Source organism: Ursus americanus, chromosome 8 (genome assembly GCF_024610735.1).
Source record: "Ursus americanus isolate L20-20 chromosome 8, mUrsAme1.1.p, whole genome shotgun sequence".
Lineage (NCBI taxonomy): Eukaryota > Metazoa > Chordata > Mammalia > Carnivora > Ursidae > Ursus > Ursus americanus.
In genome coordinates, this window is record NC_142134.1 from 66,191,045 (window position 1) to 66,216,850 (window position 25,806).

Sequence of the window (25,806 nt, forward strand, 5' to 3'; positions counted from 1 at the left end):
CGGCTAGACATGAAACTATGAACTAAGAAAATCAAATAATACTTTATATGCCTAGAATCATGAACTAAAAAAGTTGGAAGAGATCTTATATGTCATTGGATCTAATATTTCCTAAGTTTGTTTCATGGAATAAAAGTAATGGATGTTACTAAAACAAAAGGGGGTGGGAGATTCCTTGGTCGAATAAGTTTGGAAGGCAGCTTGTGCTCTCACCACCGTACCACCGATGCTGCATAACACAGGTCAATTAAGTTTGGAAAAAACAGAATCAAGCAAGTTGCTTTACTTCTCAAAGACTTTAACATGCTAAAATTTTGTATTTATCTCAAAAATCAGATATAGCACATAATACTTTCAACTTTATTCATCCGGGGGGGCACTTTTACTGAGCCACATCTTGTGAAACCCATGTTCTGACCTGGGAAGGGCTCAACTGATCCATTTTCCTGGCTTTATCCCTCAATCCTAACCACCTTTCATCCAGCAAAAGAGAACTTTGTAACTCTGCTTGAATAATTCTATGAAGAAGTGATTCATCCTATTGTTTAATTTAAATTCAATTTAATTAACATATACTATATTATTAATTTCAGAGGTAGATTTCAGTGACTCATCAGTTGCACACAACACCCACTGCTCATTACTTCAAGTGCCTTCCTTAATGACCATCACCCAGTTACCCCATCCCCCCACCCACATCCCCTCCAGCAACCTTCAGTTTTTTTCCTAGAGCTGAGTTTTTTTATGACTTGCCTCCCTCTCAACTTTCATCTTATTTTATTTTTCCTTCCCTTCCCCCATGTTCATCTGTTTTGTTTCTTAAATTCCACATGAGTGAAATCGTATGGTATTTGTTTTTCTCTGAATGACTTATTTCGCTTAGTGTAATATCCTCTAGTTCCATTCACAACGTTGCAAAAGGCAAGATTTCATTCTTTTTGATGGCTGAGTGATATTCCATTGTGTATATATACCACATCTTCTTTATCCATTCATCTGTCAATGGACATCTGGGCTCTTTCCATAGTTTGGCAATTGTGGACATTGCTGCTATAAACACTGGGGTGCATGTGCCCCTTCGAATCACTATGTTTGTATCCTTTGGACAAATATCTAGTAAGGATGCAGAGAAAGGGTGACCCTCTTACACTGTTGGTGGGAATGCAAACTGGTGCAGCCTCTCTGGAAAACAGTATGGAGATTCCTCAAAAAGTTAAAATAGAGCTACCCTATGACCCAGCAATTGCACTACTCGGTATTTATCCAAAGGATTCATCCTATTTTTTTAAGCAAACTGTTTCTATCATTGGAAAACCACTAGCAATCTTTTGGAATTTGAGCTGAAATCACCTCATAGTCCACTAAGAAGAGGTGTCAGCAAGCAATGGTCTGCAGGAAAAATAAGGTGCATCACCTACTCATGCATGGTGCTCAAGATAAGAATGGTCTTTATAATTTTTTAAAGACTGAAAAATAAAAAACAAAGAAGAATATGCAACAATGATCATATGTAGCCCACCCAGCTTAAAATATTCACAATCTGGACCTTTATAAAAGCATTTGCAGAATCTGTGCTCCAAATAGTCTCCAGAATTTTTGAACATGCATTCTGTGCTAAGCAACCTCAAAGGTAGTCCCAAAAGATCCCTGCATCCTTGTGTTCAAGTCCTTGGATAATCTCTTCCCCTTGAGCATGGATTAGATTTAGCAACTCACTTCTATTCTAAGAGATTCCATTCCATTCCATTCCATCCCATTCCATTCCATTCCATTCAACAGACTTGCTTCTATTCTCTTGTGCTGAATAGAATATGGCAAAAGTGATGGAATGTCTCTTCTAAGATTAAGTAATAAAAAGACTGGCTTCTGACCTGGTTGTTCTCTTGCCCTCTCTCACTCGCCCACTCTGAGGGAAACCAGCTGCCCTTTGTGAAATACTGCCATATTTCTGATCCTATAAAAGGGCAAGGAAAGGAAAAAGGCCTCCAGTCAACAGCTAACGAGGAACTATGGCTTTCTGTCCAACAGTCTGCAAGGAACTGGGCCCTACCTACAACCAGATAAGTGAACTTGAAATGGATCCTCCCCCAGCTGATCCTTCAAACATGACTACAGCACTGGCCAACAGCTTTTTTTTTTTTTTAAGTTTTTTTATTATATTATGTTAGTCACCATACAGTACACCCCTGGTTTTTGATGTAAAGTTTGATGATTCATTAGTTGCATATAACACCCAGTGCACCATACAATACGTGCCCTCCTTACTACCCATCACCAGCCAACAGCTTTATTTCAAGTTCATGGGAGACCTTGAGCTAGAGGCAGACGGCTAAATTACACCCAGATTCCTGATCCATAAACAGTTCAAGATAATAAACGTTTGCTGTTTTAAGATGTCATGTTTTGGGATAATTATTGCCTAGCAAGAAATAACTAACACACATTACCATTAGTAAAAATTTTTAGAGTATCTAGTCCAGTCCTAATATATGGATATTTACTTATGAATACATGTATAATATATTAATATATTATATGTGTGTATATATGTATATATACATATAATATATATATATTTCTTATGAATTATAAACATGTACTCCAATTATAAACATGACCCTCTCTTTCCCAAATTTTTAATTACTAGAAAAGCTTACATTCTTTAAAAAAATAGGTAAAAATAAATATAGAGGTAAGTTTTAATAACTTTTTATGGGTATGGACACTAGTAGATTGGTTTGTCCATCCCCTGATGTGCCCACATCTACTACGAAGATCACTGTGATAGAACAACATATAAGATCGACACAAACACTCCCCAAAGTTGTAAACATAAAATTTTATTTGTATGATTACTATATACTTTCAATAGAATCAGATTTTTCTGTCTAAAATATTTTATTGTTCAGAAGTGTTAGTTCTTCATTCTTGTTAATCAGTGGACAACTCATCACAGATGTCACCTTGGAAACCTATACTTAGGTCTGTAGAAAATTTTCAGATGTCTGACAGAGTTTGTTCCTGTCTTAAGGGTTGCTTGGCCACCAAAGAGGAATGTTAACAGCTGTGGGAGAAGCAATTAGTGTCCATTCTATCCTGATTGACAATTCTGTAAAATGCCCAGTAGCATTTTCTATGGTTTTACAAAATGGCGACCTTCTGTTTCAGAGTGCTGGGTAGCTATTGAGTTCCGGGTATAGTTATCATCATGCGGATGCCCCATGTGGCTTCCAATTAGAGAACTGAGCCTAATTTCACTCCCCAACCAGACTGAAATATAAAAGAGACAGATAAGACCTTCATAGTGAAGCATGGACAGAGCTTTCAGGCAAGCAGAATACATGAATATCAACTTTTAGGAGCATTCGATTAAAAATGCAAAGGCAGAGCTCTCTGAGAAACTGGGAGGCTCTGGATGAAAGGAGAGAGATTAGGGAGGACGCTGCAATGAATGCACTGTTTTCATACAATGCCCTAATCAGGAGGACAAGTGGCAGTCGTTATGAAGCAGCAAGATTCAGAACAATGCCTTTCCCAGGGAAGTAGTCACTACAAAACAAGGCCTGCAGTAGGACAATACTAACTTGTACACATGAAAAAGAATAATTACTTTAAGACACGAGGCCTGACATTTGGTGAGCTTCCTTGGTCCAAAAACAAAAATACTAGAAACTGGAAAGTAGTGGGTTATTTTTCCCTTAGCCTCCAAACTTCCTATTTTTGTCACTATGCATTTCATATTACCCCAATTATCTAAGTTAGTGCATTAATATAGAAATACTATGATCTTCCATTTTCCCTAATTAAGACTATTAGGAAGACATTTTATGCTCTTATTTTTTTAATGAAATTCAATTTAAAGTCACTGTATCAGATCTTATTAGCTGCTACATTATAACATATAATATTTCATTGGGGGCAAAATGCCTAAATCAAAAATTAGATCCAAACTTCAAAAATACAAACTATGATAGTAACATAGTCATGGTCCTTTGCATATATTTCATCCTGTATAAAATAAAACTTTCCTTGTGTCAAGTTTTAATCAAGAATGTCCCCAGGAAATACTATGGCATGGAAGATCTAGGAAGAAATTGTACCATTCCATCTTTTTAATAATAGGGTGTCCAAATTAAAGGTTGTGAATATTTTAAGGATGGTCTGAGAGGTGAATAAGGAGTTGAGCCACCCCATACCACTTTTTTTAAAGCAAAATGGGAAAATTTCATTCAATTAATACAGCAAGCATACTGAAGCGTTAAATGCATGCTCAGCGTGAAGCTAATCACAGTGGGATAGGATAACATCCTGGAGGAAAATACCTCCTGTGTCCAGTACACAGTAGTTGCTCAATACAAGATTTTTAAATAAGTGGATAAAGACTTTCCTCCCTTTCCCAAAGAAACATACAACCTAGTTGGAATTAACAGACATTCCTCCATGTAATCTTTGCCAGATGTCTGTGAGGAAGGAAATGTTTTTAAGCTAATTTTTTAAAGGAAGAGACGGAGGTTCTGCATCTAAAGGTCAGAGAACTAGAGAGTGGTGGAGCAGGGACTTTGACCCCGTCTGTCTGCCTCTGGAGTCTACGGATTAACTTGGACTTGGATCTTCAGCTACTGGTGTTTGCTCTTCTGAGAGAGAAGGACTGCCCTCAGTGATCTCCTGCTAGTCCTTCAGTCCTGGACTCTTTCTCATGTTTTCTTCCCTTGTCATTACTCTCCCTTAGAAATGCTACAGAATAACAATTCAGTCTCCTGCGGGAAATCTTCCAGCCGTAATTATTAAAACACAAGTAAACATGTACCTCTGAAGCTGGAGGGAAAACCATACTTCAAGTCAAACCTTGGGGGCTACCTGGAAAGCCACTTGGCATGTACCCAGGGCTCAGAACAACCACCACCAGGACAACTGATACTCAGGGATGTTTTCTTTGTCATTGCTGGACAGGAGGGACCTTTCTCAATGATTTTCTGTCACCACATGAAAGTGATAAGTTCTATGAACAGTTTAATGGCCAAATAAAGGATTTCTGGATACCCCATAGAGGGGATTCTCAATTTTGCTGTGCTCCCAGTACATCTCACAGATATGCTTCGAGGACACATCGATGTTCAAATTTCCACCAGGGCTCGGAATTGTCTATTTCTCTTGGAACAGCTCAGCACTGGCAGGGCTCAGCTGAGACTAAGGATAAAGCACCTTAGGAACAGTCAATAAAATATGGAACCTTGTTTCTCACTGATGGGGACCAAAAGGTTCTCATATAAGGTCTGATTTTTTTAAAGCCTTAATAAATTTGAATAAAAGGAACTGTACAATGGGTAAATATGCCAGAAAATAAAAATGATCCCTGAGATTCTTCAGCTAACAGGAATGAGTGGCCTCACACACCCACAATAGCTTCTTGCTTAATTTTATTTTTGTTTTTGTTTTTACAACATTAACTACTCAAATTTTACCATTCCTTCTTAGCACTCTACTACCGCGACACCGTCTGTAGAGCCACGACGTTGATTCGGGAGAAGGAGGAGGCATAGACAGGTTAGCTTGTGAAAGAGAGCGTGGGTGCAAGGGACGACCGCCAGGCGTGCCACCGCCAAGAGTGCGATCGCCCGGAACAGCAGCAACCTCGCAACCTCGCGTATTTATTGGCAATAAACAACCAAAGACAATCAAGGGGATGATCCATATCACATCCTAGTGAATAGGAGTACATCACAGGGAAGGTCACAGGAGTAGAAGATGTAATGTTCAGCAAGTGAGGCCTATTCTTAAACATGTTTCTATGGACCCCCGCGGGCTATTGTCAAGAACAATCAAGTTTCGGTTGGGGCAGCGTTCCTACCCCGTAGCAGACCAGGCTTCCCCGCTGCTTGTTATCTCGAGGGCAGCGTTCCACCCTGAGCGAGCTGGGCGTTCCCACTGGGCGTTCCCAACTGCTGTGTAAGCTGGGCGTTCCCAGCCGCTGGGCTCTGATGTTTACGCTAAAGCCCGCAGGGTCACAAACATGTTCTCCTATTATATCCTTAGCATAAGCTCTCGGCCAGGGGCTGCTGCGCTCTACCACTCTTGAAGGGGGCCAAACGAGTCTTGGTAGACAGGCTTCATTCATTCACCCAGAACTGAATCTGACTGAGAATACAGGCAACTCTGATTCCCAAAAAACTGACAGGTTGCCAACTGTAATGAAGACAGGACCTTCTGGAAACACCACAGAATTGGTCACACCCACATTTCTATAATGTCTGATTTGCAGCATACTGCTAAACTGCACTGCATTCTTCCAGTAACCATGGTTGTTGGAGGTTAGAGATTTGCTCTTCTCAGCCTCCAGGACACCTTACCCAATCTTTGGACCTCTGTCAGACATGCTAGATAGAAGGATATGATCATGATGTGAATTAAGCAAAAATTTTAAATCTCAGAAGTTCTTTCCTCAGTTTACAAAATGCTTTCAGATGTACAAGTTGGTCCTTGTAACAACTTTATTATACATTCATTCTACAATGAGGGAAGAGATTTGGAGACATTTAATGATAAGATTAAGATGATCAAGGCATTGGGGTGCCTGGGTGGCTCAGCTGGTTAAGCATCAGACTCTCTCCCTCTTTTTTTTTAATTTAAGATTTTATTTATTTATTTGACAGAGAGAGCAAGCAAGAGAGCACAAGCAAAGGAAGCAGCAGAGGGAGAGGGGGAAATAGCAGAGGGAGAGGGAGAAGCAGGCTCCCCACCGAGCAGGGAGCCTGATGTGGGGCTTGATCCCAGGACCACCAGATCATGACCTGAGCTGAAGGTAGACACCACCCAGGTGCCCAAGCATCAGACTCTTGATTTCAGCTCAGGTCATGATCTCAGAGTCATGAGATTGAGGCATGGAGCCTGCTTGGGATTCTATCTCTCTCCCACTCCCTCGGCCCCTCTCCACTTCCCGTTTGCTTGGTCCCTTACTCTTTGCCTCTTAAAAAAAAAAAAAAAGATGATCAAGGCATTTAAACAGTGGTGCTGGGAATGTTTAGGATTTCTGATTCTTAGGCCAATACTGTTTCCATCTCCCCACCACTAAGGTTAGTTGACTCACTGGCATACACCAGGGGCTCTCAAAGTTTGGGGCAGCAGCAGCAGCATCTGGTAATGCGTGAGACATGCAAATTCTCAGGTGCCTCCCCCAGACCTGCTGAGTCAGCAACTCTCGGATGGGGCCCAGCAATCCATTTTTACAAACTCTCCGGGTGATACTGATACCACTGATGTTTGAGAAACACTGGCATACAGTTCCTACTTAGGGTATCATAAAGTCATCCCAGAAATAGACCTTCTATCAGTTGTCTTTCCAAAAGCTTCCAGAAGACTTCAAAGCCATGAGGAAGCAGAATGTTTAAAGCTCATCCATATCGTGCGGGCGCTATGGCCTTGTCTTGCAGCTTTTCTTCCCCTATCCCTATCATCTGGAGATAAAGGAAATGGTTTTCATTTCTTGAAGTCCAACTATTTAAATTTGTTGTAAAAAAAAAAAATCTTTATTCTATGAAAGCCCTTTCTCAAGGGTCTTCAGGTCCTTCTCAGTCTGCCCAGAACAGTGTTTTTATTCAATTCATGGGTAGCCAGAAGCAGTGACTCCTTCTCCCCACCACTCACCCACTCCAGGCACACTGTAAACACCTCGTCTTTCAACGGCTTTATTCCACTAGTTGAAAATGTGCAGGTCATGGATTTCATCGAGAAAAAAGAAAGGAGGTGAGTGAGGCACCCCCTCATATGCTCCACTAGCGCTCTGTAGTTCTCCTTTACAGTGCTCATCACACTTCTAATTACTTGTTCAATGTCACTGTCTAATTACTCGTTCCCCACATGTTCTCTATTAAGACTTTTAGAGGCCCTAAGCTCTGACAAGATAATGGTGTCTCCTCCGACACTATATGGATTTTGAAATTAGGACAAAAATCAAAACTTTCAAATAAGTTGAAGGTGTCCAACAGGTTTTGATATTGCCCATGATGACTGCTTCAGTACTTTCCTCCAAATAGCATAGACTGAGCATACTTTTTTTAAAAGGGGGGGGGCGACTCCTCCTTTGCTGGTGCCCTAAGCACAGGGGTCTTCCTGCCGGGTAAGCCGGCCCCATTTCTACATAAACTGTACGTTTTGTGAGGATCAGCCACGTCTGTCTTAGTCCCAGTGTGGTCCCAGTGCTGGCACACTGCCTGAGCCAAGACAAGTTCTTAGGAAAGGTCCGATGAAAGAACAGGAGGGTGACTGAGAGGACAGGTGGAGCAAGAGGAAGAGAATGAGATAGATAAGTCAAAGTGACGGAAGGGAGACAGGACAGAAAGGCAGGAGACAATAAATGCAGCTGGTTACTAACTTAATTTTGTGGTACTTTAAGAGAGAGAGGTCCTGGTACTAAACTCCCTGGTCCATTGCTAGAGCTCAAAGAATCATCTGTTTCATTACCGCTTAATTCTACAATAAATGTTGCCATCACCCTTTTATAGAATTATGAACTGTGTCTTTATTTACTTACACCGCACAATTTTCAAATATGTGACAGCCCATTGCTCATATCTTTGTCATGGAATTAGGGAAATGTAGCATAAGCTTTAAATTTGCAGCCGCTGTCCAATGGATGAGGAGGGCCCACCCTACAGATAGCGCTGTGATACATGAAGTTAGCTATTCAACAGTTGCAGTCCTTGGGACTTTTGATTTCTGTCACCCTGGAAAATGAACAGCATTTGTGCTGACAGCTTTTTTTTTTTCCCAATTCACCCCTTTCTAATGAATCTATTCTAAACCATGTTACGCATTTAAATAAATTTTACACGCCATATCAAAACAGCAATATTAACAGTACTTGTCGCCACAAAATCCCATGCAAATTACAGAGAACTTACACATGCAATACATTTAGCCAAAATGGGGCTTTTAGATGACAGCAATCTTATAAGGTGTCAACACACAGCAATGATATGCAGACCCTACTTTCTACTTTTTCCTGATGAGAACAAAAGTATGCTTTGGCACAGCATTCAAATTCATCAAATAAGCACCCAAGAGCGGATTTATTGCACAGGCTAAAGTTGAGTAAAGAAGGCCCATATGCTGTGTAAAAAGCTTCTATATCTTTAGGTCCCCAGATCCTAATGTGACAAGGATATTATTATCCACTAGAGTCATAAAGCCTTTTATAGAGATATTTTCCCCCTTAGCCCTGTTATTTTAATTTGTGCATACATTTTAGCACAGGCAATTTCCCCCTGAAAGGGCTTTTCACTAATAGAATTATACTGTCTTAGCTCAAAATGGCCTTTGGTTCTTAGTCCACTGGGCTCAAAAGATTATTTTCTTGTGTGGAGAGCTCTCCACACCACCCGGGAGCCCACCATTATCTTCACCGAACACCCCAATCCTCTACATCCTTCAAGAGGCTACACAGCTGGGCCCAGCATGAAAATGACAACCATTCAAAAGCGCCACGAGTTTATTTTCCTCTGGCTGGGCATCTTGGCTTCTGGACTCCCGTCAATGCCATCACAACACATGCCTTTCAATAAAAAGTGATCCTAACAGGATTAAATGTAATTTAGAGTCAATAAGGAGAAGTTTGCCATCGGGCGGAATTATAATAGACAGTATGATCAGAAGGTAGAAAATCTGGAAGGTTTTCAGGGGTGCATTCTACTGTAAGAAAAATGAAACAGAGAAGAGAAAAAAATTTATTCTCAGCCAAATCCTTTCGCTAGTTCCATCTCTCATGCAAATCAATTCACATTCTATTAAGGTAATAAGAACCATGTACTGTCATTTACAGGGAGGAAAAGAAAGAGAGAGAGAGAGATTTATGGGAGGATGGAAAACATGGTGTGAACGCTCCGCCAGTTCCTTGTTGTGATGTAAGTGGTGAGTAAAATGTTTTCAGTTCTGTATGACGTGGAGAGCACGAAGTGCACGTGGCACCCATGACAGATTTACATTTGGCTACAGGACAGTTCCCAAATCGTCAGTCGGCAGGCAGCAGTGTTGGGAAGCCAGTCACTCTCCTAGAAGGCAGCCCTCTATCCTCTGTGCAGGGTGGGCCTAGGAAAGGGAGGGGAGAATTGAGCACTGGAATGAACTGTAGCCCAGGGAAGAATAATCCTGCACTGCGAGAAGGATGAGCTGCTTTCTTGAAGCCACCAGTGGATGCTCTTCACTGAATCACTGCTTTAGTACAGATGGAAGAAATAAGGAAGGAGGATAGGCATGTAGCAAGAGTACTTTTCCTGAAATTATTTCCCTGATTTAGAGTCTTCACATTGCTACTAACAGAAAATAATAGCTACCACTTATAAGACATTGTAATTACCACTTAGTGGAGAAGGCTCTAAGTTATCTTTCCTATATCACCTCACTTAATTCTCACTGCAGCCCTATAAAGGAGCTAGTTTTATTTTTTTACTTTTTTTAAAGATTTATTTATTTATTTTTGAAAGAGAGAGAAAGAGCACACAGTGGGGGGTGACAGAGGGAGAGGGAGAGAGAGAATCCCAAGCAGACTCCCTGCTGAGCAAGGATCCTGACGTGGGGCTCAATCCCACCACCCTGAGATCATGACCTGAGCTAAAACTGAGAGACGCTTAACCGCCTGTACCACCCAGGTGTCCTGGAGCTAGTTTTATTTTAATCCTCACTTCACAGATGAGGGAAAAAAAATCAGAGGTATGAGTGAGTTGCTTGAGGTCATGCAGTCCATAAATGCTAGAGCTCCAATCAAGCCCTGGGTTATCTATCTCTATCTATGTGCTTAACCACCATATCTGCTCCATTGCTGACCAAAAATGAGGCCCTTCCTACCCTCCCCTTTTTAAGTTGTAGTATAGTGGACACACAATGTTATATTAGCTTTAGGTGTACAACGTAGTCAACAATTCTATACAACATGCTATGCTCACCATAATGAATGTAGTTACCATGTCGCCACACGACGTTATTACAGTATCATTGATTATATTCCCAATGTTGTAGTTTTCATCCCTGTGACTTATTTATTCTACAACTGTAAGTTTGTACCTCTTAATCCCCTTTGGTTATTTGCCCACCCCCTCTAATTCCATCCCTTCTGATAACCACCAGGCTGTTCTCTGTATTTATGATTCTGTTTCTGGTTTTTTTGTGTTCATTTGTTTTGTTTTTTAGATTCCACATACAAGTAAAATCGTATGGTATTTGTCTTTCTCTGACTTACTGACTTCACTTGGCATACTGTCCATCCATGTCGTCACAAATGGCAGGATGTCACTTTTTTATGGCTGAGTAATATTCCAATGTATATGTATATCACACCTTCTTTATCCTTCATTTATCAGTGGACACTTGGGTTGCTTCCATATTCTAGCTATTGTAAATAATGCTACAATAAACATAGTGATGCATGTATCTTTTTGAATTAGGGTTTTGTTGTCTCGTACTGAAATAAAGTTCTCAGACACCAATCTGAGCAGACATGCAGGACTCCCTCTGTGAGAGAGAGCAGCAGCAGATTCTGCATATAGCTTTTATTTTATTTTTTTTTATCAGAAAAGCAAGGACCGATGTATCAAACAAAGGGATGGCAAGTATCTTGAAGCTGTAAAGCAGGCCTGCACCCTCCCCTAAGCACCAGTACGCAGGGAGGCAGTCATGGGATAAGGAAGGAGAGGGGTGTTTGTGCTAGCAATCGACAGGTGCAGGAAGGGGGACCAAGGGTTATGTTCTCTTACAGCTCTTAACCTATGCCCTGCCCCAGGAGATCACTGGATCCTGTTTGTTCCAGGCTATTGCTTTCAATAGCCTGAGACCAGGAACACTGCTGATGTTTCAGCTACTTTCAGGGTCACCCCTTAGGGCTTACAACACATTTTCTAAGAATAACTCCACAGGTTTTTGCTTTCTTTGGGTAAATACCCACTAGTGGAATTACTGGATCATATTGATGAGGGAGCAAAAGGCAAGCTGAGGACAAAGTATAAACCTCCCCCTAGCCCCCACTCCTGGGTGGGACCTGTGTGACATTCCTCAGGAATCTCCCAACTGTCTTAATGTTAATACCTCACTAGAGGTAAAAACCACCTTAACTTGACAATGGCAAGACCTCTGGTATCTTGTAGGTATCTTGTAGGTCAGTCCTCTTTAGCGTATGAAAGTTCTTTTGAAACCTCCCTTTTACTTACTTCCCCCAACTCCCGAGTATATATAATCACCACTCCTCAAGATCCCGGTGCAGCAGCTCTTCCTGTTCCCGTGCTTTAATAAACCACCAGTTTGCACCAAAGACATCTCAAGAATTCTTTCTTTGTCATTGGCTGTGGATCTCACCCCACTGAACCTCACCTATATTCTAAAACCCCATCAATATGATGTTTCTATTTTTATTTTTTTGAGGAACATCCATATTATTTTTCCCAGGAGTTATACCAGTTTATATTCCCACCAGCAGCAGTGCATAAGGGTTCCCTTTTCTCCGTATCTCGCCAATGCTTATTTCTTCTCTTTTTTTATTTTAGCCATTCTGACAGATGTAAATAAGGTGATACCTCATTGTGATTTTGTTTGTAAATGTAGCACCTTTATCATGGGAGTAATTTTATTTTGATAAGAGCCATTGCTGGGAAGAGTAACCAGTTTCTTAGAAGACAGGATTCAAAAGCATGGCCTGGATGAGTGCAGAAGCAAAGAAAATGTTTGGTATGGGCAATGCTAGTCTTAGGAAAAAAAGATACTACACCCTACAACTTTGTGAAATGAGTCGCTGTGAGGTATGGGAAATCAGCTGAAGTTTTAGGGACACAGTAGATTTTTTTTTTTTTTAAGATTTTATTTATTTATTTGACAGAGAGAGAGACAGCCAGCGAGAGAGGGAACACAAGCAGAGGGAGTGGGAGAGGAAGAAGCAGGCTCCCAGGGAGAAGCCTGATGGGGGGCTCGATCCCAGAACGCTGGGATCACGCCCTAAGCCGAAGGCAGACGCTTAACAACTGAGCCACCCAGGTGCCCCGAGACACATATCTTACACCGAAATGTTACAATGTGGTTAAATTATGTGTCAGGGGGGCCTACTGAAAATAACCAGGGAGCCAGGCCTGATTCTGCCACAACTGTATCTGGAAAGAATATGAAGTAGCTTTTTGATGTTTGGAAACAGATACATGAGTTGCAATGCTGGCTCCACTGTTTACTAGCTCTATGGCTTAGACAAGTTACTTACTTTTCGCTTTGCCTCAGCTTACTCATCTATAAAACAGGGATAGTAACTGTAGAATTTACCTCATAAGGCTCTTGTAAGGATTAAATGAGTTAATCCATATCTTAGGTTTCCACTGCAAATAAGAATTTGACCACCTAACATCCACTGCATCAATGAGTTAGTATGCATTTATAAATTGTGTAGAATTGCCAGGTATCATGCAAGGTACTGGAAATATTAAGATAAATCAGACCTTAAGTTGTTCACCATCTAGGAGAGCAAACAAACAAAAACATTATGTGCAGCAGGGATAGAATATATTGGTGATTACAGACAAGATGTAGCAGTTAATTTTTAAATATCTCAAAACTGTAACAAGTACTTAAGCAATATGTATTGCCACGATGAGTTTAAAGTATCACCTAGACAGAGGTGTATGCTTGCCAATTTTCATCAACGGTATCATTGTTCCCTTACAGAGACATCATGACTTATCTACCTCTATGACTCCATTATGCCATGAATCATCTTGACCACTGAAGTTTGTTTTTAAAAGTATTTTCTAGGGGCACCTGGGTGGCTCAGTAGGTTAAGCATCTACCTTCAGCTCAGGTCATGATCTCAGAGTCCTGGGATCGAGCCCCACATCAGGCTCTCCACTCAGTGGCAAGTCTGCTTCTTCCTCTCCCTCTGTGATCTCTCTCACTTTTGCTCTCTGTCAAATAAATAAATAAAATCTTTAGGAAAAAAATATTTTCTAATAATAGAAGAAAACAGAAGCTAACTAATGAAAACTTAAGAGTAAATTATAAAGAAGAAAAAATTAACCATAATAGCACAACCCCAAGAGAGAGAGAAAAGGACATATCAAGACATTAACAGTGGCTACAACAGTGGTTATAAAAGACAGCTGTCTTTTATCTTGGTATATGTAGGTTATAATATATGCTTATATCTAATACACTCCCTGAATATATTAACTCTTCCATGTACATTTTTTCAGACTTTTGGGAGGAACAATTTTAGATTTGTTCTAAACTCAAAAGAGTTGCAAAAAGAGTACACAGCAGTTCATACATTCTTCACACAGCTTCCCCTAATGTTAACATCCATCTTACTTGACCATGCTGTATTTATTCACCAAACCTAAGGAGTTAACACTGGCAAAGCACCATTAATTAAACTAAAGACTTTATGTGATTTCCCAGTTTTTCCACTAATCTCTTTTTCTGTTCCAGGATCTGATCCAAGAGACCATGTTGCATTTAAGATCCTGTGTACTTTTCATACATTAATTATAATTATATATTAACTTTTCATATATGCACTTCCTACCTTAAATAGAGCCCTTAACACATCAACTATATTCTGCTAAAAGCAGCATTCTAACTGGTTCCTAATTCTAGTTTCTTTGCCATCTTTCAACATATTGCTTTTAAATCTTCACCATCCTGTTCAGAAATCTTCAGCTTGTTCCAAGAGAAAACCAAGACCAAGAACATCAGACTGTCCACATCCAATCTTCCCACTCCCTTTCCTAAGGTGAACTGGCCTAGGCAATGTCTCCCACGCCCAAGGCTTCACGCCTTCCACCTCCATATTTTAACTTACATTATTTATATTATCATACTGTTTTTAATATTTTTAACATTTTAAAAATTTATTTTTAAGTCATCTCTATACCCAACATGAGGCTCGAACTCAGGACCCTGAGTTCAAGAGCTGCATGCTCTTCCAACTGAGCCAGCCAGGTGCCCCTGTTTTTAATATTATATTACTTCCCTTGTCCAGGAAGCCATATTTGCCCACCCCCATCTAGCAGAGAGGTCACCCTACTCCTACTATCCAGAAAATTCACCTGGCATCATCTGTTATCATCTCATGTCTCTGTTTTAGTTCCCCAACCAGACTGTGAACTTCTTTGGAGAAGTTCTGTCTTGTGAGTAGTTTCTCATCTCCACAACCTATTGCACAGTTTAGTTTAATAAATATGTTCTGATTGGGCTGCTGGAAACCTTCAATTCTAATGATTACAAAATAATGGCCATTTTCTGTTTCTGGACCAAAATGTAAGGAGCTTGGATGTTATTGCTCCTCTCCTAACAAGAAAGAAGTTGAACAAACTGAAAATTAGCCATTCTTCTTAGATCAGTCAGCAAATTGAGGTCACAAGGAAAACCACTGCCCCAACAACTGGAGAGAGAGAAAATCGGAGTGACAGTGACTCCCAGCTGACCAGAGCAGAAACGTCTGCAGAACGTGGAGGTAGAACCAAAGTAAGAGATCCTAAACTGTAATTGACAAATTGCTGGAGGATCCATGTGAACAAATCAGAGAGTGAAAAACGATGGCCCACAGTAACTGTAGCCTAACCATGGTCTGGGAACTGTCTAAGCATGTTATATCTATCAGGTTACTTACGTCTCGCAACTTACAAGAAGCCCATGTTACAGATAGAAAAACTGAGGCACAGGGAAGTTCAGTAAGTGGCTTGGCTAGTAAATGTCAGAGCCAGGATTTAAATCCTGGTGAACTGCCTCCAGAGCCCACATTCTTAATGATTACTCTACATTTGCCTCATAACAGTTACCACAGTAGCCTCTTCGGCAAGGTCACACAAGCCACGCATATGTCAGGTGACACTGACAGACGCTGGGAAAACCTAGGACAAGGGGACATTTACTCTCTACAAGAAGCACTCATTAACTCTCACCATTAGGGACCACTCTTCCCCGGGACCCTAACCCAGTGCTTCTACAACATCTCCCCATCTCACTGCTGCCACAATTAATAAGGTGTATTCTCACTTCATGAAGGCCACCATAAAGTGTCTCTATGTCAAATTTTCTTCTAATTTCATTCTTTAAGGCTCATCATGCTTTGTGCTAAGTACTATATCCCTCCCAGGACAACTAGAGCCTAAAATATTGTCATCAGTGATGAATATGTGTTCTCCAGGTAAGGTGTATTGCTAGTAATTAAACAGTATTAATTCCATCAGCTTTGATTTATTCTGCTCTCTCAGTAATGAAGCTCAGTATTCTATTTTCTCTCTGCCTAGCACTGAGCAATAGAATTGGTGTTTAAGGATTATCATATAAATCTACTTTTTGGTCAGCCAGTGTTGGGGAATTTTTTCAATATATTACAAATGTATTCATTATTCCCTCGTTCATAAAAATAATTAAAAGCTACGGCCGAACACAAATTCCCAGAGCACAAAAGACTGACTGGCAGGCCACTGCCAAATACCAAGGTTGCCAGCTTCTTAGTTTACGGGTTTCTTAATGAGAACTCGTACCTTCTCATTCAATAAAGGGCTTAGGTGGACATTTCGTGCTGGTGTTCACAGGAGTTATAAAACTAAAGCCCTACATATCAAAATGAAAATGGGCTTCTGTTATTTTCTTTATGTTCTTAGCAATTCAGAAATAACTTACCCTAAAATAAAAACTACCCCCCCCTCAAAAAAATCCCACAATTCTCTAGAAGTGATGCCCAGGATGTTATAAACATGTGTTCACATTCTCTTAAAATAAAAATAAATAAATAAATAAATAAAAATAAAGCAAGGAAGGAAGGTAGAGAGAAAGAAATACAAGTAGATCCAATCCATCATTGTGATATCCAAGTTCTCCTCAGATAAAACAGACATAAAACATGTACTTTACAAGCCTCAGATGACCTTCAAGACATCTGAGTACAGTATCTATGGATTTTTAAGTATAATTAACAACTCCTGTTTTTCCATTTAAAGAATCCGAGTTCTGTTTCCTTGACAGGCAAAAGCCAATCAATCCTGTTTTCAAATGCTAATACAAGCAATTACAAATAACATTAATTAAAATACTACAGGAGCTGTTAGATTTTGGGTGGTGGAGATTTTTTTCTTCACCTAAACTCATCACGATTCTAATTTGCAGGATGAATTGAGGAAGCACCCTTGGTTGGATCGTTTCTGGCCCTTGAAACCCAGCAGAGAGCTGCAGAAAGCCACTGCTCTGTGAGGAATCCCGGGCATGCTGCAGCGACGATACTTATTTCACCTGGTAGACCAAATGTGACAGATCATTTTATTTACAGCGCGAATATTAATTTTCTGGTTTTGGTAACGAAAATACAGTGCTCATTTGTATTGTTGTAAAACTTGTAAATATGCCCTGTAGGATAAATAATATTCAAAACAACATCCTAATTAAAAGGAAAACTCAGTTGTCTTGCAAGATAATATAAGGAGGGCACATAAATTGTAAATAAGATACATGGTAAAAATGAAAAAGACAGGCTGGATAGGAGAGGAATGAAATAAGATTTGGAAATGTGCTTTTTAAATGAACACAAATTGTGAGATAATGTCTCATTGAACAATAAAAATAACAAAACAGTGGCAAAGATGTAATAGAATTTCCTATGTAACCATTTTAATCTTAATATAATTTTCCCCAGTGCATCTACGTTTATTGAACTACTACGACCATTTCTTTCTCACTCTGTCCAAAGTTACCAAGACAGTGTTCTTTGCTGTAAATAATTCCCTGATTATGAACATGAAAACGATCTAGAAATTGACCACAGTGTTTTTTAAAAACGACATAGCGTCTGCTCAGGGCCAAAGGCCTTATGGGAATGGCAAAGTATGGGAATGGCAAAAGTTTCCTCAGGGAAACAGAATGAGAACACAGAAAAACACTTTCCCACTTCCTCCTGCATAAGGCAACGCCACACCTATGTTGTTGTTGTTGTTTTTCCTTAATTCAGAAGAAGGAGAAAAGACTTCTATGGCACCTGGACCTACAGTGTGATGGACAGAGCACTGAGCTGATGCCAAAGAAGTTCTGGGTTCGGGAAACAAGTACCAACAACATGACTTGAGGAAAATTCACATCAGTGCATCCTCAGTTTCTCAGTCCACAAAATGGGGGTGATAATACTTACCTCTTAGCTTCAAGCATGATACACAAATGAATGTTGAGTAAATACTACTCAAATATGGAGGTGAGGGTCCAAATTCGATATATGTGAAAGATTTGCTGGTGTGGACACATTATGTCCAGAGAAAGCCCTACATCTACTACTGATCCCAACTGATGAAGCTCAGTAGACTGTCCAACTCCAATCCAACCCTATACAATATACATCTCAGACGTGTATAGACGTCTTATACTCATGTAAGTCATTCAATCCATGTATATATTTCCTGGGTGTCATCAATGTTCTTACAGATCTTCAACTTTAAAAAAATACCCAAAAGTAGAGGCCATGTCCTGCTTATTATTTTGCCTTTCATTTGGTGTCACCCTAGAGTAGGAATTCTGTTTCCGCTAAACATCAACTCAAATACTTTTTCTTCCATTCACAGTCTAATTTGTTTTATTAATTTATTATTTTTCAAAAATAATTCATCAGGCAAGAGAAAGATATACTTGTTCATGCATAAAGAAAATATGTGCCAAATACATCAATAAATCCATTTTATTAAGTATGTCATCAATTAATTCCTTTGTTGAATAGAACACATAACTATAAATTGTGCCTAACTTTAATTTTGATTTTTTATACTAGATTAAACAGTAGAAAAATTTTGGACCACATGAAAATGGATCTACAAAGCAAATAATAGCTGACATAACCAGAAAAACTAGGCTCATAAACAAATATTCTTATACTAAATGGTCCTGCTGTTGGAGCTGCAAATCATGAGCATACTATCTTTACAAATTTTGCATTATTTTTTTCTAGAAAAATCCTAAGGATTTAAATTGAAGTTTTTAAGTCTATCTGATTTCTTAATATAAAAATCAATTTCAGAGGTTTTCTACTCTGTTTTTTTTTTTAAGCCTCATTGATCCAAATGCAAATAGAGTAAAGGCCATCATTAAATACATCCCCAGGCATTCCATATTCAGACTTCATAATCACGGATCAGCTGGTAGGAGATGATTACAAAGGCAATTTGAGATTGTCTAAAGGATAACCAAAGCAGACTTCTTTTCCAAAACCAGAGGCCTCTTCTCCAGGAGATGTGGGCCAGCCATCTTTTATGGATGGTCCTCTAGTCCATTGTTTTGGATGAGCTTGGCATATTCCTTAGCCGATGTGTAAGGCACTCGAGGTCTAGCAGGATCCTCAAAATCAACGTGGAAGAGACCAAACCGGCTGTTGTACCCTTGGATCCACTCAAAATTATCCAGAAGAGACCACAGACAATATATTTTGCAATTGACTTTATCAAGCTGGATAGCTAATTTTAAAAAAAAATGAGAGAAAATAAAAGAAAAAAAAGGAGGAAAATTATCATCTCTGGGAAGTTTTCTTGTGAACATACACAATTGCTGACAATTAGTGTGGGTATCTTTCTCTTGCAGAGGATCGCAGAAAAAAACCTTTCAATGCTCTTTTCCAATTCTCTTTCAACCAAGTAGGGCTTCCATTCAAGAAGTTAAATTACATATCATTCTAATTCTTTGGTTATTCATTCATTTTGATGTATGTTTTATTCATCCATTCATTTACTCAATAAATATCTTTTTCAATATCTACTACTTTTCAGACACAAAGAAACACATACACAGTTTCACCTTAGTCCCTAGAATTATATTTATTCATTAAAGACACTGCTCAGCTCTCACTCTCTGCAGATGATGTGATACTCCATGTGGAAAACCCAAAAGACTCCACCCAAAAATTGCTAGATCTCATACAGGAATTCAGCAAAGTCGCAGGATATAAAATCAATGCACAAATCAGTTGCATTTCTATACACTAACAATGAGACAGAAGAAAGAAAAATTAAGGAATCTATCCCATTTACAATTGCACCAAAAACCATAAGATACCTAGGGATAAACTCACCAAAGAGGTAAATGATCTGTACTCTGAAAACTACAGAACACTTATGAAAGAAATTGAGGAAGACACAAAGAAATGGAAAAACATTCCATGCTCATGGATTGGAAGAACAAATATTGTTAAAATGTCTACGTTACCTAGAGCAATCTATATATTCAATGCAACTCCTATCAAAAACCCATCAACTTTTTTGCAGAGCTGGAACAAATAATCCTAAAATTTGTATGGAAAGGCCCCAAATAGCCAGAGGAATGTTGAAAAGGAAAACCAAAGCTGGTGGCATCACAATTCTGGATTTCAAGCGCTATTACAAAGCTGTAATCATCAAGACAGTATGGTACTAGCACAAAAACAGACACATAGATCAATGGAACATAACAGAGAACCCAGAAACGGACCCTCAACTCTATGGTCAGCTAATCTTCAACAAAACAGGAAAGAATATCCAATGGAGAAAAGACAGTCTCTTCAACAAATGGTGCTGGAAAAATTAGACATATGCAGAAGAATGAAACCAAACCGTTTTCTTACACCATACGAGAAAAGAAACTCAAAATAGATGAAAGACCTAAGTGTGAGACAGGAATCCATCAAAATCTTAGAGGAGAACATAGGCGGCAAACTCTATGACCTCGGCCACAGCAAATTCTTGCCAAACACGTCTCCAAAGGCAAGGGAAACAAAAGCAAAAAGGAACTATGGGGACTTCATCAGGATAAAAGGCTTTTGAACAGCAAAGGAAACAGCCCACAAATCCAGAAGACCACCTACAGAAAGATATTCATAAATGTCTTATCAGATAAAGAGCTAGTATCCAAGATTTACAAAGAACTTATCCAACTCAACACCCAAAAAACAAATAATCCAGCAAGAAATGGGCAGAAGACAGGAATAGACATTTCTCCAAAGAAGACATAAAAATGGCCAACAGACACATAGAAAAATGCTCAGTGTCACTCAGCATCAGGGAAATACAAATCAAAACCACAATGAGATACCACCTTACACCAGTCAGAATGGATAAAATTAACAAGTCAGGAAACAACAAACGTTGACCAGGATGCAGAGAAAGGGGAACCCTCTTACACTGCTGGTGGAAATGCAAGCTGGTGCTGCCACTCCGGAAAACAGCATGGAGGTTCCTTGAAAAGTAAAAAATAGAGCTACACTATGACCCAGCAATTGCTACTAGGTATTTACCCCAAAGATACAGATGTAGTGAAAAGAAGGGGCACATGCACCCCAGTGTTCATAGCAGCAATGTCCACAACAGCCAAATTATAGAAAGAGCCCAGATGTCCATCGACAGGTGAAAAGATAAAGAAGAGGTGTGTGTGTGTGTTTGTGTGTGTGTGTGTGTGTGTGTGTGTGTGTGTGTGTATGTAATGGAATATTACTCAGCCACCAAAAAATGAAATCTTTTCATTTGCAATGACGTGGACGAAACTAGAGGGTATTGTGCTAAGAGAAATAAGTCAGAGTAAGACAATTAATTATCATATGATTTCACTCATATGTAGAATTTAAGAAACAAAACAGAGGACCATAGGGGAAGGGAGGGAAAAATAAAATAAGACAAAAGCAGAGAGGGAGACAAACCATAAAAGACTCTTAACTATAGGAAACACAATGAGGGTTGCTGGAGGGGGAGTGGGTGGCAGCTGGGGTAACTGGGTGATGGGCATTAAGGAGGGCACGTGATGTAATGAGCACTGGGTGCTATATGCAACTGATGAAACACTGAACTCTACCTTTGAAATTAATAATACACTGTACGTTAAGTAACTGAATTTAAATAAAATAAATTTTAATAAATAAATAATAAAATATTCTTTTAAAAAAAGAAAAGACACTGTTCAGCTTCTAAGTGCAACCTCCAGATAATCCAGAAAGTCCACCTGTAAGTTGGAAGAGGTGATAATAATAGGGCTGAGGCAGCCCCAGCTATTACCTTGTGTCCCTGTGACCAAACTGAGACATGTATTCTAATTCCAGAAATAGGACCCTAAAGTGAAAAGGATCAACACACAGCTCTGGTTGTATGTAGACTGAGTAGGCACAAAAATGTTATGGCATCCCCTCTGCCCAATATTTAAACTCAGAGTGGTGTTTAAACCCTCTAAGAGCCAAAGCAATGGGCCATCTTTCCACCAAATACACATACGCACATATACAATATTCTATATGATTTCCTTTGTGGACACCCCAAAGCCCATCCATGGACTCCCATAGTAAGACGTCAAAATGTGGAGAATTTTCTAAGTAGTTTTACACTGATTTCTATCATGTTAGTCAGGGAATTTAACTCATTTTTTAGTATTTTAAGAATTTTAATAAATGTTGAGTATTAATATTTAGTAATTAGCATTTTAATTTAATATTTCAAGTTTGGCAAAAACAAAACAAAACAAAACTGTGGTGTTGCATGAATTGTTGCACTGAACATTTCTTTGAAAACCAGAATAAATAAATTCTATATATGGGATGCACTGATATCTATTTCCCAATGGAGAAATTAAATTAAAAGGCACGTTTCCTTTACAAGATACATATTCCTAAATAAGTTGGGTGAAAATGAACATTCATATGTTATACCAAATTTTAACAATATTAGGTTTCAACCAAAATGACTCTTTTAGCATTAGCAAAGCAAGATAGACATTTTTACAAGATAGACATATTCCTAAATAAGTTGGGTGAAAATGAACGTTCATATGTTATACCAAATTTTAACAATATTAGGTTTCAACCAAAATGACTCTTTTAGCATTAGCAAAGCAAGATCCACTCTACCTTTTTCTTTGTAAGTCTGTATTTTTGGGGTCTCTTAGAGGAACTATACCCATAAACTACAACACATGTGTACATTCTGAATCACCTTGGAATTTTTTTTTTTTTTTGACTATGGATACTCCATAGACAAAAGGTTCCTGAGCAGTTAACTGATGCCTAATCCCTCGACCTTTGTGCATGGATGCAAACTACTGAAGAGAGTATTCATAGAGAGTGCCTTATGAATGGCCTCGAGACAGGAATTAAGCCAAGGTAGACTGGCTCTTTTTAAATAAAGTATGGTTGGAAAAGGAAACATGTAACATTCAAGCACATCAAGTTTTGAAGGAATTAAAACACGTATATATACTCCTCCTTCTACTTGTCCACATTGCCATCTGTGTCTCTTCCCCTGTCAACCACAACTGCAAAATACTAATTTTTCTAAAAATAATTTTATAACTAATTTAAGTTCTACATGTCATATATTTAAGAATTAAAATAACCAAAACCAAGTACCAGGCCAGAAAACAACCATCTCCTTTGACTGCCTTAGAATCCAGTCTAGGGACCTGTGAGAATCTGCATAGTTCTTTTTTTCTCGTTTGCAGAACTACTGCCCAACATGAAAGCCTCCCGGGGAGAAAGCCAGACAGCTTCTGCAAACATGCACAGTCCCATGGAACATGGACAAAGCATTGATTCACATGCTCAACCAGGGGATAAAAACGATGCCTCTCCTGCTTGCAAGGGAACAAAAGGGAAACGCTGACGAGTTCATTGTTAACTGCCAGGAGTTCAGCGGCAGGTACTAAACTGGCCCAGTGACCCTGGTGGGTGTCTCTGCATTTTCATTGCAGAAACATTCAAATAGAGAATTGCGTGGCTAGGGCTGAGGAGCTGGCCTGCTGGAATCCTTCTCATCGTGCTACCACAGGGAAAAATGACAAAACCATGCTAGAGCCTCTCCTCTTCCAATCTCCTCAAGAACAGAAAGAGACCATCATCCTATTTCTTGTCAGCGTGATTTATGAGGTCCCAGATCTGAGTAGGGAAAAATCACTTCTGTGAGTTCACTTTCTGTCTTGAACCAGAGTTGCAAGCAAAGTAAACATAAACAGGGACTATGGATGGGTACACAACATACTGGGATAAAGATGGCAAACATACAGAGCCAGAGTTTGGTTTTGGACTCAAAGGCCAGTGGAAAAGCCCTCACAGCAGGCTGCATATAAAGATGCAAGGAGAAAAATGTCTAAGACTTGCTAATATATTAAAGTCTTAGTCAGGCTGTTCTAATTAGAAGATCCCTGTGCCAGTGTTGTACTAAACACATGAGTGTGCACACACACATACACGCACACACAGAGAGTGCCCAGTTTTAGCCAAACTGAGAAGGTTGAGGGAATCGTCTTTCATCAGACCACCCCCATTTCTGACAAAACTACAAGTTCAAGGGGTTCCCCAAACCACCCTGTTTCAGTAATTCGCTAGAACTCATAGAACTCTCTGAAACATGCTATACTCACAGTTGTAGCTTATTATGGCAAGGGATACAAGTTAACATCAGCCAAAGGAAGAGATACTAGGTCAGAGATGGAGGGGCTCCAAACATGAAGCTTCCATCAACCCCTCCCCTAGGAGTTCTGGTCCTGTGGACATGTGACAATATGCACAGAGCACTGCCAAGCAGAGAAGCTCACCTGAGCTTCAGTGTCCAGAGTTTTTACTGTGACTTCATTACGCTGGCATGATTAATTAATTGGTTGTCCATGTGGATAAACTCAGACTCCAGGTCAAGTGATACCATGTTACCCAAAACCCCCACCTTCAGTCATATTGTTGGTCTTCCTGATGTTACTAGCCCCCACCCTCAACAAGAACGTTCTGTCATGTATGACACAGATTTCCTCCCCAAAAGCTGAGGGCAAAGGCCAAACCGTTACTTGGACAACACCCCATTCTTTAGTACACACACACATGCACACACACACACACCTATTTTAGAAGCTCATTATTTCATGATACTGTGCAGAATCTTCTCAAATTACTCGTTTATGAAGTGCCGTGATTATGCCTGTGTTTGTCACATTACACAAGGCTAAAAATTGGGCACTCAGCTTTAGTGGGATTTATTTCCCAACAGCTTATAAACAGAGATAGCCTTTGTTTTCAAGATTACCTAGGACTGTATAAGACATCCATGAATGTAGCACAACTGTTCAGCTAAGAAACAAACGACTCATCCACAGACTGAAGCTGCCGTGGTGAGAACCAGTGGAAAGGTTCCAGACAGTACTAAAGGCAGCAGCCTCACAGAAGAAAAATGACAGAGAGAAAGCCCCAGGAAGGAGTGAGAAGAAAAAACAGAAGCATCTAGATATCCGTGTCCTGGTAATGGCAGATGACATTATTTGAGCAAGCCCTCCTAATGAAAACAAGTAAGCATGCTGCATAGAATTTTAAAAACAAATCTTCAAAACAATGAAAAGCTGACAATTTCATGGGGAATTACCAGGCCAAAGCAGAACGAAGAAATGAAGATTGATGGGCATGGCAGCTACTTCCACCTCATGGAGTTCTCCAATCTTAGGAAATCAGATTCTTTTCCTATTTCCTGGTGTGAGGTTAAGTGACAAAGCCCAGAGATACACAGCAGGAAATCTGAGACCCCACACAGAGAAAACTAAGATCCCCAAAGACTACTCCCTCAGGGGAAGGGTGAGCCAGAAGTAAAGCAGTCACTGGAAAGTCCCAAGTCATCTGGGTTCAGAAAACGTCTGGATCTTGGATAGAGGTGATCCCACAGTGGGATCACCCAAGTGCCTGGAAGATGCACATTCACATACTTTCTGAAAGGAGATACCTATATTCTAAACCTTCGACTATCATCACAAACATTTTTAAGTGTACTCATCAGCACATAAATATAACCAGAAAGACATGGGAAAACAATGGCAATTAGAAAATCAGCAAAATCA

The 25,806-nt window shown here is 39.6% G+C and overlaps 1 protein-coding gene across 13 annotated transcripts in view; it reads right to left on the minus strand.

Moving 5' to 3' along the window:
* LOC123775788 (cytosolic beta-glucosidase) overlaps positions 1 to 25,806 on the minus strand; it is an 889,125-nt gene that overhangs the window by 762,529 nt on the left and 100,790 nt on the right. For 3 of the 13 annotated variants that reach the window (XM_045771323.2, XM_045771324.2, XM_045771325.2), the window contains one exon: positions 18,557 to 19,445. The exons of the other annotated variants lie outside the window; for them this stretch is intronic. In XM_045771323.2, coding sequence (XP_045627279.2) covers positions 19,243 to 19,445 — 203 coding nt within the window. In that variant the 3' untranslated portion in view covers positions 18,557 to 19,242. Of the gene's footprint in view, positions 1 to 18,556; positions 19,446 to 25,806 lie in introns of those variants that run through there. 13 annotated transcript variants of the gene reach the window in all.